A 15,949-nucleotide genomic window follows, 5' to 3' on the forward strand; every position below is an offset into this window, starting at 1 on the left:
TTGTTGGCAGAACGGTGGATCAGCTGGAAAGCGTTGGCCTCACAGTTCTGACGTCCCAGGTTCGATACTAGCCCCACCTGTGCGGAGTTTGCATGTTCTCCTCGTGCCTGCGTGGGTTTTATCCAGGTACTAAACATGCAACATTAATTAGACACGCTAAATTGCCCCAAGGTGTGATTGCGACTGTTGTCTGTCTCAATGTGCCCCGTGATTGGCTGGCATCCAGTGCAGGGTTCCGCCTCCAGCCCGTTGACAGCTGGGATAGGCTCCAGCACTCCCACGACCCTAGTGAGGATAAGCGGGAAAGAAAATGGATGTATAATATTTTTTCGTTTTATTAAACTATAGACAAAATTGGATGACATCACATTAATGTGACAGGATGCCTATACTGCCATTAAGAAACGATAAGTATCAAATAATAGCTATGGACAGATATTCAAAGCCAACCATCCATTTTCTGAGTCGCTTATCCTCACGAGTGTTGCAGAAGTGCTGGAGCCAATCCCAGCTGTCAACGGGCAAGAGGCAGGGTACACCCTGAACTGGTTGAGACAGACAACAGTCGCAGTCACAATCACACCTAAGGGCAATTTAGAGTGTCCAATTAATGTTGCGTATTTTTGGGATGTGGGAGGAAAGCCCGTAGTACCCAGAGAAAAGCCACGCAGGCACGGGGAGAACATGCAAACTCCACACAGGCTGGACCGGGATTTGAACCCCGATTGTCAGAACGGTGAGGCCAACGTTCTAGCCATTTGGGTCACCGTGCTGCCACATTCACATGAAAATGAAAGTTCTATTGATTTTTCTTTGTCCATTTGCAGGGGGGAAGGGCGGGCATAACTAAATAAAATATGTTTGTGCAAAGTCAGACATTCCTCAATCATATTATTCCTTCGTTCATTTTCCGCATTGCTTATCAGCTGGCGGGTGTGCTGGAGCCAATCCCAGCTGACTCTGGGCGAGAGGCGCGGTACACCCTGGACTGGTCACCAGCCAATCGCACATTCACACCTATGGACAATTCAGTCTTAAACGGTGGATTGGAGCTACAGCGCCCGATGGGGAAGTTGAAATAGGTCTAAAAATAGAGTGCACACACAATTATTGACTGAAAGTAGCGCATGGCATGTAGATTACCGTAATGGAGTAAAAGTACCATTTCTTCTTAACATAAATGCACAAGTCACCTAGCTCGGAAAGTGTTGAACAATTACTTCAATAATAGCGTCTAATACAAATCTATACTGAAGACCATTACAAGTCAAGGACAGCATAGTGAGGCGTTTTTATTAAAGACTTACAGGCTCTGTAAGAAAGGCGTGCCATCGCAAATGAAAAAAATAAAATACAATATACGTTGAAGAAAAGACATTCACTCAAAAAAATATGGCATCAATCAACAGGAAGCGTCATATAAGCCTGAAAAACACAAGCTATATTACATGAATGTTACATACGATTAGCAATCCTGGTAGCTAGAGAAATTCTGTACAAGACTCATGGATTTCTACTTCCTGATAACATAATAATTATTGCCCAGATCAAATTCCTTCATGGCGCTTTTCCAAATCAACTTTGCCTGAGATTTGTTGACATGAGACGCACGATCCTTGACGTTCTCTTTCCCGTAGCCACGTTGCGTCGCTTCCTTGAAGTCGGCCCCCCGTGCTGGTTTATTCCCTGATATTTCCATCCCGGTTTGGCCGCACTGACGGTGGTCCAAATGGCTAAAGCGGGGTACACGCGTTCTGACAATTGGGCCAAACGTGAATATTTTCACCAATTAGGATCAAAGTCAGCAAAGGCCCGATTATCAGATGTGTCAGATTAGCCTCAGGGATCATATTGTGGTGCGAATTGAGTCTTTTTTTTCGACCCGATCCATGCGGAAATCGCTAAGGGCCACTACCATAATTCCCGGCCTACAGAGCACACCTGGTTAATAAGCCTCGGTACACAGCAAGAATTTTACGCTAGTGCCGCGCGCTAGAGGTTATAACCAGGTGCGCTAAAGCTAACGCTAGCGCCACACCACCGCATAAACCGCACCGTTGAAAGAGTGTGAAAAAAGTCACAGCTTTAAGGCTGGAAATTACGGTAATTGGAAATGTTTAAAGCGGGGTACGCGCATACCGACAAGTGGCCCAAATTTAAGTATTTTCTTTTCTTTCCCATTAAACCAGCAAAGGCCAGCTGAACAGATATATTGAAAAGATGATCCTAGGTGATTATCCTGTGCTGACAGTGATTTTTTTCCTTCCTGATTTGCTCAGAAAACGGTGAGGGTAGAGAATTAAAATTGTTGAAAATGTACTTAAAAATTAAAACAATGTATACAATAGATCATGTAATATGTACTCTATCTTGACAATGTGATGTTAAATCCTCTCTCATTTAATAGTGTTTTGAGAAGATTTTTATCCACAATTACAAATTTTCAGGGGCGCTGAGTCACATGACCTACACGGGCCGATGTGACGTGTTACGTGCCGTTCCAAACGCTCGATTACATGGGACACCGTTTACGCTGATTTCTCAGATTTATTCTCATCTGATGAAGAAATGGCAGTATCGAATAATCAGGAAGTCGGAGGAATACTTCCATACAGATTTGAACCTGTGGCTGTAAATAATGTGGAATATTTGGATGGTTCGACGGAGTCTGACTACTCGCATGCCTACGTGCAACATAAGTGCGTAAACAAAGACCGCCGGAACTCCGGGCCGGCAGCCGCAGATGGTTCTTCGGACGGAAATAACGCGGAGTCTGATGAGCAAGCTCTGGCGGCGGGCGGCGAGCCCAGCTTCAGGGTCTGCGAAGGCTGTCAGCCAAGCTTCGGCGTCCGGGGAGGCCGTTAGCTCAGCTTCAGGGTCGGCGAGGCCGTTAGCTGAGCTTCTGGAGTTGGGGAGCCCGTTAGCTCGCTCCCTGAAGCTCAAGCTCCAGATCAAGTGATACTTCTAATTCTTCATCATATGAGGATAAATCCGAGAAATTAAGATCTGGGCATAAATGGTGTCGCTTGTAACCAAGCATTTGGAACAGCACGTGACACGTCACATCCACCCACGGAGGTCGTGACTCGTGAAAATGGCAGTGCCCCTGAAAATTCGTAATTGTCGATAAAAATCTTCTCAAAACACTATTAAATGAGAGATGATTTAACATTACATAGTCAAAATAGAGTACATATTACATGACCTATTGGAGACTTTGTTCATGCAAACCACTGGATTTCCCCTTTAATAGATAAACTAACAGCATAGCTACTAAAATCTTCTTCTACTATTTTTTTTCCACCATGCTGCCTCTCACAGTTCAGTCTTGGTACTACAACATGAATCTAGTTTGGGAGGCACTGTCAGTCAGTATGTGTGTACCCTGCTTTAGTTGTTTTCTCAGGCACTCATATTCACACGCGAGCCAATATGTTGTTTTATGGACTTCATATAGTACCAATTAGTGCAAATAACAATTGACCAGCGAAGAGCGATAGGAAGCCACGACCACAAAATGGCACCCGTTCTCTAAAGGGTTCCTTTTTGGTCCAGTGTTCCGTGGGGAGGACTCAGGGTAATAAAGCGGCCTGGTGGTCTTTCCCCCGAGACGGGCCCCGGCCCCCTGGGAGTGTTTATCTGCTTGCGGTGAGATGTCCGTTCTCCCACGTTCTTAAGTTCCAGACACCAGCGGGGGGGAAAAGTCACTGCAGCCACTTGGGCACGGGGACCTGTTGTGAGATGACAAAAATGCGTCAACGGACTCGGGATGTGGAAAGCAACGCAGTGTTCCAACATGGCGGTCCCGTGATATGATGGATTTTTGTCTGGTGCAGAAACAACAGAACTCTGCATTTTCTCGCAATGGTTTTGATATCAGTTTTTAACGGGACTATAAATACTTTCCAGCAGGCGTTGAACTGAAGGGCTGACTTTTCTACTTTGCATTAACGTTTGAAGCTGGAAGTCGACAGCATTTCATCTTCCAAATGACCAATTTACAGAGAACCTACGACTTTGTCGTCATGGGACTTTTAACGCTTTGTGCAGCAATGAAATGTCCTGCTACTTGTGTATCAGTGTATGTTGTTAAAATTAGGAAATAAAAAAAAGATGGAAATCATATTTAGCCACATCAAAATTACATCACTGTTCAATTACCGTAATTCCCGGCCTACAGAGCGCACCTGGTGATAAGCCTCGGTACACAGGAAGAGTTTCACGCTAGCGCAGCGGTGCTAATGCTAACACTGCACTGTTAATACTAACGCGGCGGTGCTAACGCTAACGCGGTGGTGCTAATGTTAACGTGGCGGCGCTAACGCTAACTTGCGCGTCGGTGCTAATACTAACTAGTGCGGCGGCTATGAAAAAAGTCGCAGTTTGTAGGCCGGGAATTACCGTAATATAACAAGGGACAGTGTTTTGGGGATTATACTAACCCCCCCCCCAAAAAAAAGAAAAAAAATTGAAAAGGAAAACAATTGCAATTTAAAAAAAAAGCGTTAATCTGAGTGTACCGAACTGCAAGCATGCGGAGGTCCACCGTAATTCATAAAAAAACTAACTGTAAATGGAGAATTAAATACAGTAAAAACATTTTCATTATTTATTACATTTTTGTCACACTCCAATTGTCCTGCTTATTCTGGTTTGCATGCTTTCACAACCCGGGAGCTCTATAAGACAGACATGAATACAAAGTACTGGAGGCTCAGCTCCTCTTTTAGCTTCTCAGTACGGCAGTAATATTAGTTGGTCTTCACGGAGGATGAAGAATATATGTCTGTGAGCTTTGTTGTATGGTTTTCGGCATGTGTTGCTGCATTGTTTGTGTTCAGTTTTCAAAGGATAACAACATCACCACTTGCTAATTTTTAGCATTTGTGCATATGGAGTTTCCCATTACATGTTAGTATCCACATAGGAGCATTAGTGTGGTTGATTATAATCCAAAAAGTGGGATTCTCTTGGTTTAATAGTAAGATTCAACCTCTTTTTGGTGGGAAATGCTTATTAATTATATCTCCCAAACTGCGACTTGGTGTGAAATGAGTTGAGGCACCTGGCACAATGCAGTGTTCGTATCTCAAGTCTGAGCTCGCAAATCAAAGACAAAAGGAAAAAAAAAAAAAAGATGGTGGACAGCGCTTATCCTGAAAAACTTGAAAGTCAAGTCACTCGTATCTCAAAGCACCACTGTGTTGAAACTCAACAAAAGATACCATTTTAAAATCACACAAGGACAACAACCTGCAGAATTCAAAAAGCTTATGTATGAAATAAATCCAAAGATGGACATTTTTTGTTGTAATTGTAGCTTGTTTTAATTAGATTTGGGAACAGAAAATTCAATTTTTTCAGTTTTTAAATCTCGTTTATAGTTTACATTTCAGTTGACAAAAATGATTTTGCATTCTTGTTTCATGACTTTTTTTGGTGTTTGCGAAATATGCTAAGTTTGGTTTCCCGAGAGAGGGGACGTACCTTCTTGAGTTGTTGGATGTTGCTCCCCCTGATGGAGGCGAGCAGCTGGTCCCTGGAGTTCTTTGCACCTCCTCGGCTCTTCCCGTCCAGACTCCTTCGTGACACTGGTGTCAAAGAGTTCCTCAGGGAGTCCACTTCCAGCATGGGAGGCGGAGGAGGCGGAGGCCCCCCACCGGGCGGGGGCGGCGGCGGAGGGGCCCCTGCTCCCCTCTTGGGGCTCAACTTGGGCGAAGGCATCGGCGACGGCATCGGCGACGGTTTGGGGGACGCCTTTGGAGAGCTCCATGTTGAGGAATTTCTGGAACCGAGAAATTATTGCTTGAGCTCAGCGATTGCGGCAAAATAACAATTAGAAGTGGGGATCACCCGTTCTGTTCAAGTTTACCATGGGACAATTTACACAGGCATCCATGTTGTCTGTGGTTGTGACGTCGAGGTTATGTGCTGTTGCTCTTCACAGCGGATAAAGAATATATGCGTGTAGGGATGGTTATCTGTCTACAAGTGTTGCTGCACCGTTTGTGTTCAGATAGTGGTTTATAGGGTAACACCACCACCACATATCAGCTAATTGTTAGCTTGCGTGCCTGTGGAGTTTCTGAATGTATTCTAGCTAGTGCAGGCTATGTAGTTTTAAAAAGACACACAATTACTTGTCTTTGTTTAGTTTGACAGTACCTTTCAAATGAGAGTGGCAAAGACCACAAAACCTCCTTTTTGAAAAATATTTAATTGTCTGCTAAAATTCTCCTTGATGTGATGTGGGTTCAGGCACCTGCCACTATGCGGCGCTCGTATCCGAAGTTTCAGCGCTCAAAGTTAAAGCAGAAAAATCAGCCCGTCAAGAGCTCTTAATTAAAAAAAAAAAAAAAAAAAAAAAACATGAAGGTAAAGGTCACTCGTAACTGAAGGAATTACTCAGTGTATTGTATAAAAATATAAATTAAAAATTATAGAAGAGAATGGAAATAAATCAACTTTATAAAGTGAATTTATTATACATCCTGTTGCATCTGTGAATGTGTGCCTTTAAGGGGCGTGGCCTGGCACATGACATCAGAAGCTGGAAGTCGGGTTGGCACAATTGGAGGGATTGGTCATGGTGTGAGCGTCTTGGTGTGAGTTATGGCCTACAGCAGCTCCTTGCGAGCGCCCTCATTTTGCATTTTTAACTGTTTGTCCCAAACTCCTAAATTGGAAGCCTTCTAAGAGAAGGAACTACTATATACTAATATATTAAATACATTAAAAGCCTCCACTTCTGCTGTTCAGCATTTGCAAATTATCCCATTTTCAAAATTATTTTCCGAACCTATCCTCTGCTTTCAACCGTTTCTGCGCTCAAGCCAAAGCAATGACAGTTTTGCTTTGGTGCCATCTGGTGGTATCTTGGTACCAGGGGAGCCATTTGAGACCTTTATTTAGACAAAAGTGCTGTACATAACATATTTTTGCTAACTTGTTGTATCATTAGGGAATTACAAAACATTTTTTGGGAGGGCGCTAATTAGTCTGTAATACACAAAAGTTGAACACAGGCAACTGGACTCTTTGTCATGGTTAAAAATGTTTAACCTTTACTCTAGAAGGCTTCTTCGGTTGAAAGTTTTTGGGTGTGGAGTCAGTAATCTTAAAGTTACAGTTGACCACGCGTGACACACCTACTAGAAACATAGATAGTTATGCGCAATATGGAAATCCGCAGTCCACAGCACAAAAATGACAACTGAAGAAGCCTTTCAGAGTAAAGGTGCAATGTCTTTTAACAACAACAAGAAATCAGTTGCCTTGTTTCAATTTTTGCGGCTTCCCATGATCTGGATGATGACTGATACACCGGTGCCACTCGAAACGCAAAACATTCATATCTCAAGTCATCTTTTCTAATTGAAATGAACGTAAATGGCCTTAATCTGTTCCAGTCGTCACCTATAAAACAAAAATGATCTGTACTTTTGTGAAGAAAAATAACACTCCACAATATTGTACTTTCAAAAATAATGACATCATTAAATACAATTATAGAGTTGTTGTCAGACGACATGAATTTAAATGTTGCCCCTTTGCGTGTGCCCGTTTTAGCCACCTGGGAGCAGCAGAAGACAAGCATGGATATACTATTCATAGAGGAGTTATTATGAATTTCACATGTGTTCCAGGCACTTCTGGCCCGAATGGAGCAGCCAATCATATTGCAGCAGGGTGTGTGCTGCAGTGCCTAGAACCCAAGTGGGATTCATAATAATGTCTAACACCTCTCTGAGGTCGTCAGTGTGGCGCTAATATTAGTCCTTCTCAGAAGATACTGTACATGACAGAGCATTGCTGTATAGTCCGTCTATATCAAGGGTATCAAACTTATTTTTGTCGTGGGCAAATTGTGAGCAGAGAGCCGTGTTTAATGTTAAATGTTTAATTGGCTTATCATATTCGTACTTATACACAATAAGTTGATGGATAAGTACTTTTGAAATCCAAAGCCAAAGATAATATTTTAACGATTGTTCATGTAACTTTAAAAAGGACTTTGTTCACAGAAAAATGATGCTGAAATTTCTTAACATTTATTATAATTTAAAATTTGATATTTTAGGGTGTATTTTAGCAAGAATCATGAAAGTTGAAGCATTTCATCTGCCTCCCCAGACCAGATAAAATGATAAGATGAGCCAGATCTGGGCCCTGGACCATGAGTTTGACACCGGTGGTCTACATTTTGCTGAACAATCAGGATAATCTTTTGAAAACATTCAGAAATCAGGCTTTCCTGACTTTGATCGGAAGGTTGGAAAGGGTAACGCACTGCAACATAGTTGCTAGTTAGCATTAGCATTAAGCTAGCAGAGCGTGCCTGTCTTCAGGCTCTTGTTTGAATGATGAAATACACAAATAATTGTCTTTTTTTCCACGTTTAATCTGACCTCGGGAGTCGCATTTAGAGAGCTTGAATATTGTTTTTAAATTAATTATTCAGTATTTGCCAAACTGCTGTTTATGTAAAGTGTGGTGAGGTTAAGCATTTGGATGGTAAGTCTGATCTTGCATGTCAGGGCAGGAATTCGGCCAAATGACTGCTCGTTTTGCGAAAAACTCGTAAGCAGAGTATCACAAGGCACAACTGTACAATGAACCGGTTCAACATGCGCCAAGGCATCGATTCAGATTTTTTTTTTGTTGCTCAAAAAATCTTGTATTCTATCTTTTTGTAGACCATCTTGATGCCAAGGAACGAGTTCATTTAGAGAAAAGTGGCCCTTTGCTGCAATCTTGTGACATCAAAATGCAATTAATGGTACTGACGCCTTTTGCTTAATTGGCCAATACGATTCCTACTACACACCTCAGGGACCCTCCGCCACCCATCTTGGGCACCTCCAGAACATCCTTTTTATCGGTTCCGTTTGCGGCCTGGGCCTGCTTCTGCTCTTGCAAGCGCCTCTGCCGCTGGCGGTCCATGTTACGACTCAGGATGTTAGTGGTGGTCATCCTGGGCCCGGCCAACTCGAAGTGGTAGCCCAGTTTGAGCAGGGTGGTGTTCTCCTTCAGCACCTTGATCATCTCCATCTCCGTCTTGCCGCCGCAGATGTGCCGTTGGTTCTGGAAGCGCAGCTCTGTGAGGGTGGCGTTGTAGCGCAGCGCCTGGATGAGGGACAAGATGCCTTTGCCGGTGAGATGGTTGGAGTCCAGGTTGATGCTGGTGATGGTGGCGTTGTGGCGCAGCGTTCCGGCGACAGCGTACGCCACGTGGTCGTCGGCCCGGCAATTGGCCAGCGCCACTTTTCTGACATGAGTGTTGTTCCGCAGCGCCTCGGCCAGCTCAATGAGCGTCTTGGTCTTGATCACCTCCGAGTTATTGACGTTGAGCTCCACCAAGGACGGGTCATCGCCACGGACCTGCTCCAGGAGCTCGTCGAACATGCTCGAGTCTTCATCGGCGGCCTCTTCTTCTTTTGTTTTGGCGGTCGGGGCCACGCAGTTGCTAAGTTTTTCTTGGTTGTCCACTTTCTCCTCTTCTGCTTCCTTCTCTTTTAGGTGATCGCTGTGGTGGAGCAGCTCTTCCTCTCTTCTCATTCCCTCCTCCCTCTGAGAGGCTTGTCGTTCCACTCGTCGAGCAATCTTCTTGTTCTTATCGTCATCCTGAAGGTTCTTCTCCACGGGAACCGGGTTCTCCTGGGATTTGTTCTGCTTCTCCAGCATCCTGGAGACCAGCCCCTGCGTCCTGAAGCTGTCGGATCGCCGCACCCGCTCCTTGGTGCCTTCTTTCTCGCTCTTCTCCCGGAGCCTGGAGATGATGTCCTTGGTCTTGGTGTCGTCCCTCCTCCTGCAATCTTCCCTACGGATGTCCTCCTTCTTCTTCTCCTCCTGCAGCTTGTTGATCACGTCCCTCGTTTTGCTCTCGCGGTTTTGCTTCTTGTCTCTCATCCTGCTGTCCTCACATACTTTTTTCTCCTTGCAACTATCCTTCAGGTCACTGGAAAGCTGACTTTGTTCCTCCTTTAAGGATTCTGGAACTTTCCCCTCATCATCTTTGCCCTCGTTTTCTCCTCGTCTTTGGAGTCCTGCGTCTTCATTGCCCTCCTGGCTTTGGCTCGTCTGCCTCGGGTTATCACGCTTCTGGCTTTCATTCTTTTGTTTGACCTGTGTGGGGGAACAAATATGAACATATTTAATCCACAGTTGAACCAGACAGCCAAAGTTCATGCCAGTCAAGCCTGAAGTGCAGTACAAACATCCCTTTTTTTTAAGGACTTAACCAATTTTTAAACATAAGGGACTCCACACATGATGAGAGAAAAAAAGTGTGAATTGTGTTCTGTTCCTGTCATGTGTGGTGGACTCCAGGTGACAAACACATACAGAACCAAATCTCATTGGGGCACAATTCTGCTCTAGGTGTTTCTTCTACCAAGACTGATCTTTAACAGGAGCTTTGGTGACTGCTATCTTCTTCTTCTTTTTCTTTCGGCTTGTCCCGTTAGGGGTCGCTACAGCATGGCCTCTTTTTCCATTTAAGCCCATCTCCTCCATCTTCTTCTCTAACCCCAACTGCCCTCATGTCTTCCCTCACCACATCCAACAACCTTTTCTTTTGTCTTCCTCTCGCTCTTTCACCTGGCAGCTCCATGGTCAGTATCCTTCTACCAATATACTCACTCTCTTGCCTCTGGACATGTCCAAACCATCGAGGTCTGCACTCTCGAACTTTGTATCCATAACATCCAACTTTGGCTGTCCCTCTAATGAGCTCATTTGTAATCCTATCCAAGCTGCTCCGAGTGAGAACCTCAACATCTTCATTTCTGCCACCTCCAGGTCTGCTTCCTGTTGTCACTTCAGTTCCACCGTCTTTAATCCATACATCATAGCCAGCTTCACCACTGTTTTATAAACTTTGACCTTCATCCTAGCGAAAACTCTTCTGTCACATAAAACACCAGACACCTTCCGCCAACTGTTCCGCCCTGCTTGGACCTGTTTTTTTTTCACTTCCTTAGCACACTGTCCATTCCTCTGTATTGTTGACCCCAAGTATTTGAAGTCATCCACCCTTGCTATCTCTTCTCCCTGGAGCTTCACTCTTCCGCCTCCTTCCCTCTCATTCATGCACATATATTCTGTTTTACTTCAGCTAATCTTCATTCCTCCTCTTTCCAGAGCGTACCTCCATCTTTCTAACTGTTCCTCCACCTGTTCCCTGCTTTCACTGGAGATCACAATATCATCTGCGAACATCATGGTTCAAGGGGATTCCAGTCTAACCTCATCTGACAGCCTATCCATTACGACCGCAAACAGGAAGGGGCTCAGCGCGGATCCCAGATACAGTCCCACCTCCACCTTAAATTCTTTTGACACACCTACGGCATATCTCACCATTGTTCTGCTGTCCTCATACATGTCCTGTACTTTGCTAACATATTTAACGAACTATGGTGACTACTGTAGATTACAAAAAAAAAAAAAAAAAGTTTGTGGTTTGGCCCAACTCACTGTTGACCGCACACATTAGGATTTGCTATCATAAATAGTGAGCAGGTTCAACATTGCCTCAACTGTTTATTTGAGCAGATTAGGTGAGGAAAAAACATTCTTAACACGCACCCCACAACAGGATAAACACTTAAAATATTTTGAAGATAACCGATATTTGGGCTTTTGCTGACTTTGATTGGAAGCAGCTCAAATTACACTTGATTATTGTTATGCGTTTATCCCACTTTACGGTAGAACTTTATGACCCAAATGTACTCAGAAGAGATCAGGGAGGAAGAATTAACTGAAAGCACTCGGCACCCAAAGGTAACAACTCGGGACAATCTTTCAGACACAGTTGACAATAATGGCAATGAGGCCTTTCCTCACTTTGAACCCCACTTTAAACATTTCTGACCCTTTTCTGACCAATTGTGGGAGGAAATGTAGTGTACACACCCTACACCTCAGGACAATCTTTTGAAAACATCCAATAATCACACCTTTACTGACTTTGATCAGAAGGGTGGAAAAGATGCCAAAAGTCATCCTGATGATCTATATGTGTGTACCTCCCTTTACGACCGCCGCTCCTCATCCGTCTGCTAAGCGGCTTGTGTGTTTATAGCGGCCATCTTCTTCTTCTTCTTTTTTTTTTTTTTATGGCACAGGTTTGCCTAGTGTTTGATTTGCGAGCCCAGAGGCACGCCAGGCGAGCGTACGCATCCTTAAAAGGCAGTGAGCGTAGGAGCGATCAAGCGAGGAATTCCACCAGGGCCCGGGATTAAGGAGCCATACGCCGAACTGAGCACATTCACTAGAAACGACTCCGCGGTGGACTACAGTGGTCCAAACCAAATCAGATCAAAGCGCATTTACGGGAATATCAACTCTCAGAAGTGGGGTTTGTTTAGGAGGAGTTGAATGTCAAATGTAATCATCCCTCAGAGGGGTAAACAATATTTTTGGTGGCTCAAAGCAACGCCTTTGAGAATCTAACGGATCCAGCTGGCCTCTTGCTTCAATCCGCCCTCACAAACGTCACATGGTCATCAGCGCTGGACGTTACATCCTATCCGTCCATTTTTTTTTTTTTTTTTTTTTTTTATATGGCAGGTCCTCATTAGGGTCATTAGTTAAGGACGGAGCTGGAGTCCATTGTGGCTAAATTTAAGCCAGAGAAGCAGGGTACAGCTTCAACAGGGCGTCAGCCAATCACACGCACATTCACAATTGAGTTCCAGCCATTCCATCTGGCGAGAGAAGTGGGATACACCCTGGACTGGTCACCAGTCAATCATGGGGCACATCCAGACAAAAGACCATTCAGATTCACATTGTAATTCACGAAAAGAGACAATTTGGAGTTTGGAATTCCACCTTACTCCTGGCAAGAGAAGTAGGATCCACCCCGGACTGCTTACCAGCCGATCACAGGGCACGTAAAGACAAATTAACATTCTGAATTACACCTATAAACGATTTGGACTAGTCTTCAATCACAGTTGATTTGGTGAGAGAAGCGGGGTACAGCCTTGGACTGGACACCAGGCAGTTGCAGGCCACATATAGACGGAAGACCATTCTCACTCATATTGTAATCAAGAGACAATTGAGATTCTCCTGTTCCAGCTGACTTTTAGCAAGAATGGGATCCACAAACAAGCATCCGTACGCACATTCACAATTGAGGACAATTGATTCTTCAAGTCCATCTGGCGAGAGAAGTGGGATACACCCTGGACTGGTCACCAGTCAATCACGGGGCACATACAGACAAAAGACCATTCAGACACATTCACGACAAGAGACAAGTTGGAGTCTGTAATTCCACCTTACTTTTGGCAAGAGAAGTGGGATCCACCGTGGACCGCTTACCAGCCAATCACAGGGCACATAAAGACAAATTAACATTCTGAATTACACCTATAAACGATCTTGACTATTCTTCAATTACAGCTGATTTGGTGAGAGAAGCGGGGTACAACCTGGACTGGACACCAGGCAGTCGCAGGGCACATACAGACAGATGACCGTTCTCACTCGTACTGTAATCAAGAGACAATTGACATTCGCCTGTTCCAGCTGACCTTTGGCAAGAGAAGTGGGATCCACCCTGGACTGGTCACCACCCAATCACAAGACACATAGATAAATGACCATTCACAATCACACCTATAGACAATTTATATTCGTCTTCAATTTCAATTGACTTCCCGAGAGAAGGGGGGTACACCTTGGACGAGTTGTCAGCCCAGAGAGATAGTCCAGCACTAGTGCACACGTTCATTTCTGTACAGCGGTGTCCTGCCCTTTCAAGCAGACTTTTGGCAAAACAAGTGAGGTCCACCCTGGACTGGTCGACAGTCGTGCACATCCTTTGCACTCACAACCACACCTACGGACAATTTAAAGTCATCAATGAACCTCACATGCGTGTTTTTGGAATGCGAGAGCCGAACCGAGAACCCCCCCCCGTGCTGCGAGGCAGACGTGGTCACCGGTAGTCCGTAAATAAGACGCAAAACGAGAGGAACGTACCTGGATCGAGCCCTCCTCTCGGCAGCTTTTGGCGTCCTGGCACCGATCGTTGCCCCTGGCGCGCTGGCTTTGAACGGCAACCTCTCCGTCCCCCGGGTTGACGTCGGGCACCTTCATCATGTCCTTCTCCAGCTCTTCCATCTCCTCCGGGGAGAGCGTGGACAGCAGGGTGTCCAAGTCCGGGTCCTCGCTCACCTGCCGCCCCATCCGAGTCAGACCTCTTACCTTCCGTCTGGACATACTTAATAAAAGATCTTGCTTGAAAATAGAAAAAAAAATAAAATTTAAAATTAAAAATCAGGATATCGAGCAGCTTCGAGGTAAAATAATTTCCATACGTCCCAGAAGGAGTGAGGCGTGGATCCCGGACTCACATGCTTGCGAGGAGGGCGGCCCGTGACGGTGGGCTGGTGAGAGGCTGGGACATTCTTTGGAATCCTGGGAAAGCGCATGTCCATGTTTAGAGGACGGGGGGCTCCTTTCAAGGGAATGGGAAGGGCTGCAGTTTACTGAGGTGCCAGACCAGAGTTACTGTACACACAATTCTTATTACACAATTGCTATTTTTGTTCATTCCTGTTCTGTTTTCTTGGGAAGGTTATACGCCGGGTATATGTATTTTTATACTTCCTTCTCGTTATCTTGAAAAGATAATTTCAATATTTGGGAATGAGCAACAGCTATGAGATGTACGCATAACAAATAAAATATAGTAGCTCTTTCGGCTATGAGTTTACTTTGTTTCATGCCATATTTTTGCTTTAATACAATGAACATTGTGCAGATCCTTCTGCTCTGCACACCCTGGCCACCTGGGGGCAGTATAAGACAGACACATGGAGACATTTCACAACTGAATTAGTGAGGTGCTATAATTTCATAAATTTTCCCAAAAGATAAAGAGCATGTACCTGTGAGCGTTGTGATACTGTAGGTCTACATGTGTTGCTCTGCTGTTTGTGTTCACATTCATTGCTTCTAAAACCACAACAGCAATGCTAAGCATTAGCCTGCCATTCCGGTATTCCACCGCGGGAACGTTGACCAACTGGCTAGCACACCTGCCTCACAGTTTTGAGGACTGGGGTTCAAATCCCAGCCTTGGCCGGTTGGAGTTTGTATGTCTTCACTGTGCCTGCATGGGTTTTCTCTGGGTACTACGGTTTCCTCCCATATGGCAAAGACATTAGTGCTAGGTTGATTGAAGACTAAATTGCCAATAGGTAGGAATGTGTGTGGTTGTTTATACGTCTCCTTCAATTGGCTGGCAACCAATTCAGGGTGAACCCCCGCTTTCCTGCCCGAAGATAGCTGTGATAGTCTCCGACACGCCCGCAATTCGTGTGAGGATAAGCAGTACAAAATATGGATGGATTATTTTGACATTTTTCACATAAACTGACACCTTTGTTCTCGTAAAGTTACAGATTTATGCCAGTAAAAATAACTTCTCATTATTCTACTAATATTGTGCTGTTCTCGTGAAATTATTGTATTTTAAAGGATGAATTTGAGTTTGTATTTTCGTCTTTAATAATTTAGAAACTCATTCTAAAATTTATCCTGGAATATGCTCGTAAAAAAACACTTACATTTCTCATAAAACTAAGACTTATAATATTCAACATAAGATTTTTTTTCTTACCATTATGACTCCATTTTAATTAAACTTCTCACAAGGAAGACATTTTTTTTTTTTTTACTCTTAGATGACCTCAACGTTCGACTGGATTGGCTTTTTTCGTTTAGATGAAGACTTTTGTCATGTAATGCATTTTCTCTTAATATACTTTCACAAATGCAGGTTCTTTTTTTTCCTTAATATAGGTACATATTCGTAATGTACAATTGTTTTCTCCAAAGAGGGGCGAAAAAGTAACATTTGATCCGCTGCCTTTCACGACACGAAGTTGACAAAGGCGACCACGGTGCACGGTACAAAGCATCA

General features: G+C 44.2%; 1 protein-coding gene across 3 annotated transcripts; it reads right to left on the bottom strand.

The window, feature by feature from the left end:
- Nucleotides 1–1,272: 1,272 nt before the first annotated feature.
- Nucleotides 1,273–15,620, bottom strand: lmod1b (leiomodin 1b (smooth muscle)). Of its 3 annotated transcripts, none has more exons than XM_061832855.1 (5): nucleotides 14,376–15,620; nucleotides 14,002–14,259; nucleotides 8,828–10,125; nucleotides 5,488–5,785; nucleotides 1,273–3,731 (listed from the first exon to the last, which is right to left on the bottom strand). In XM_061832855.1, exons 1-5 carry the CDS (start codon nucleotides 14,457–14,459, stop codon nucleotides 3,705–3,707), a joined length of 1,965 nt encoding a protein of 654 aa, XP_061688839.1. In that variant the 5' UTR covers nucleotides 14,460–15,620; the 3' UTR covers nucleotides 1,273–3,704. The 3 variants fall into 3 exon arrangements, with proteins under 3 accessions (XP_061688839.1, XP_061688840.1, XP_061688841.1); XM_061832856.1 differs by having other exon boundaries at nucleotides 14,002–14,255; nucleotides 14,376–14,506; XM_061832857.1 differs by having other exon boundaries at nucleotides 14,002–14,255; nucleotides 14,340–14,400.
- Between the last annotated feature and the right edge of the window lie 329 nt (nucleotides 15,621–15,949).

The sequence above is a fragment of the Syngnathoides biaculeatus genome, chromosome 10 (assembly GCF_019802595.1).
Source record: "Syngnathoides biaculeatus isolate LvHL_M chromosome 10, ASM1980259v1, whole genome shotgun sequence".
Taxonomy (NCBI): domain Eukaryota; kingdom Metazoa; phylum Chordata; class Actinopteri; order Syngnathiformes; family Syngnathidae; genus Syngnathoides; species Syngnathoides biaculeatus.

Bases quoted from the DNA above. Each gene is read 5' to 3' on its own strand.
- lmod1b (XM_061832855.1), bottom strand. From the start codon at position 14,459: ATGGACATGCGCTTTCCCAGGATTCCAAAGAATGTCCCAGCCTCTCAC. The intron at 10,126-14,001 runs GTACGTTCCTCT...TCCCCCACACAG, and splicing joins GAGAGGAGGGCTCGATCCAG to GTCAAACAAAAGAATGAAAG. The intron at 5,786-8,827 runs GTGTGTAGTAGG...TCTCGGTTCCAG, and splicing joins GGTGGCGGAGGGTCCCTGAG to AAATTCCTCAACATGGAGCT.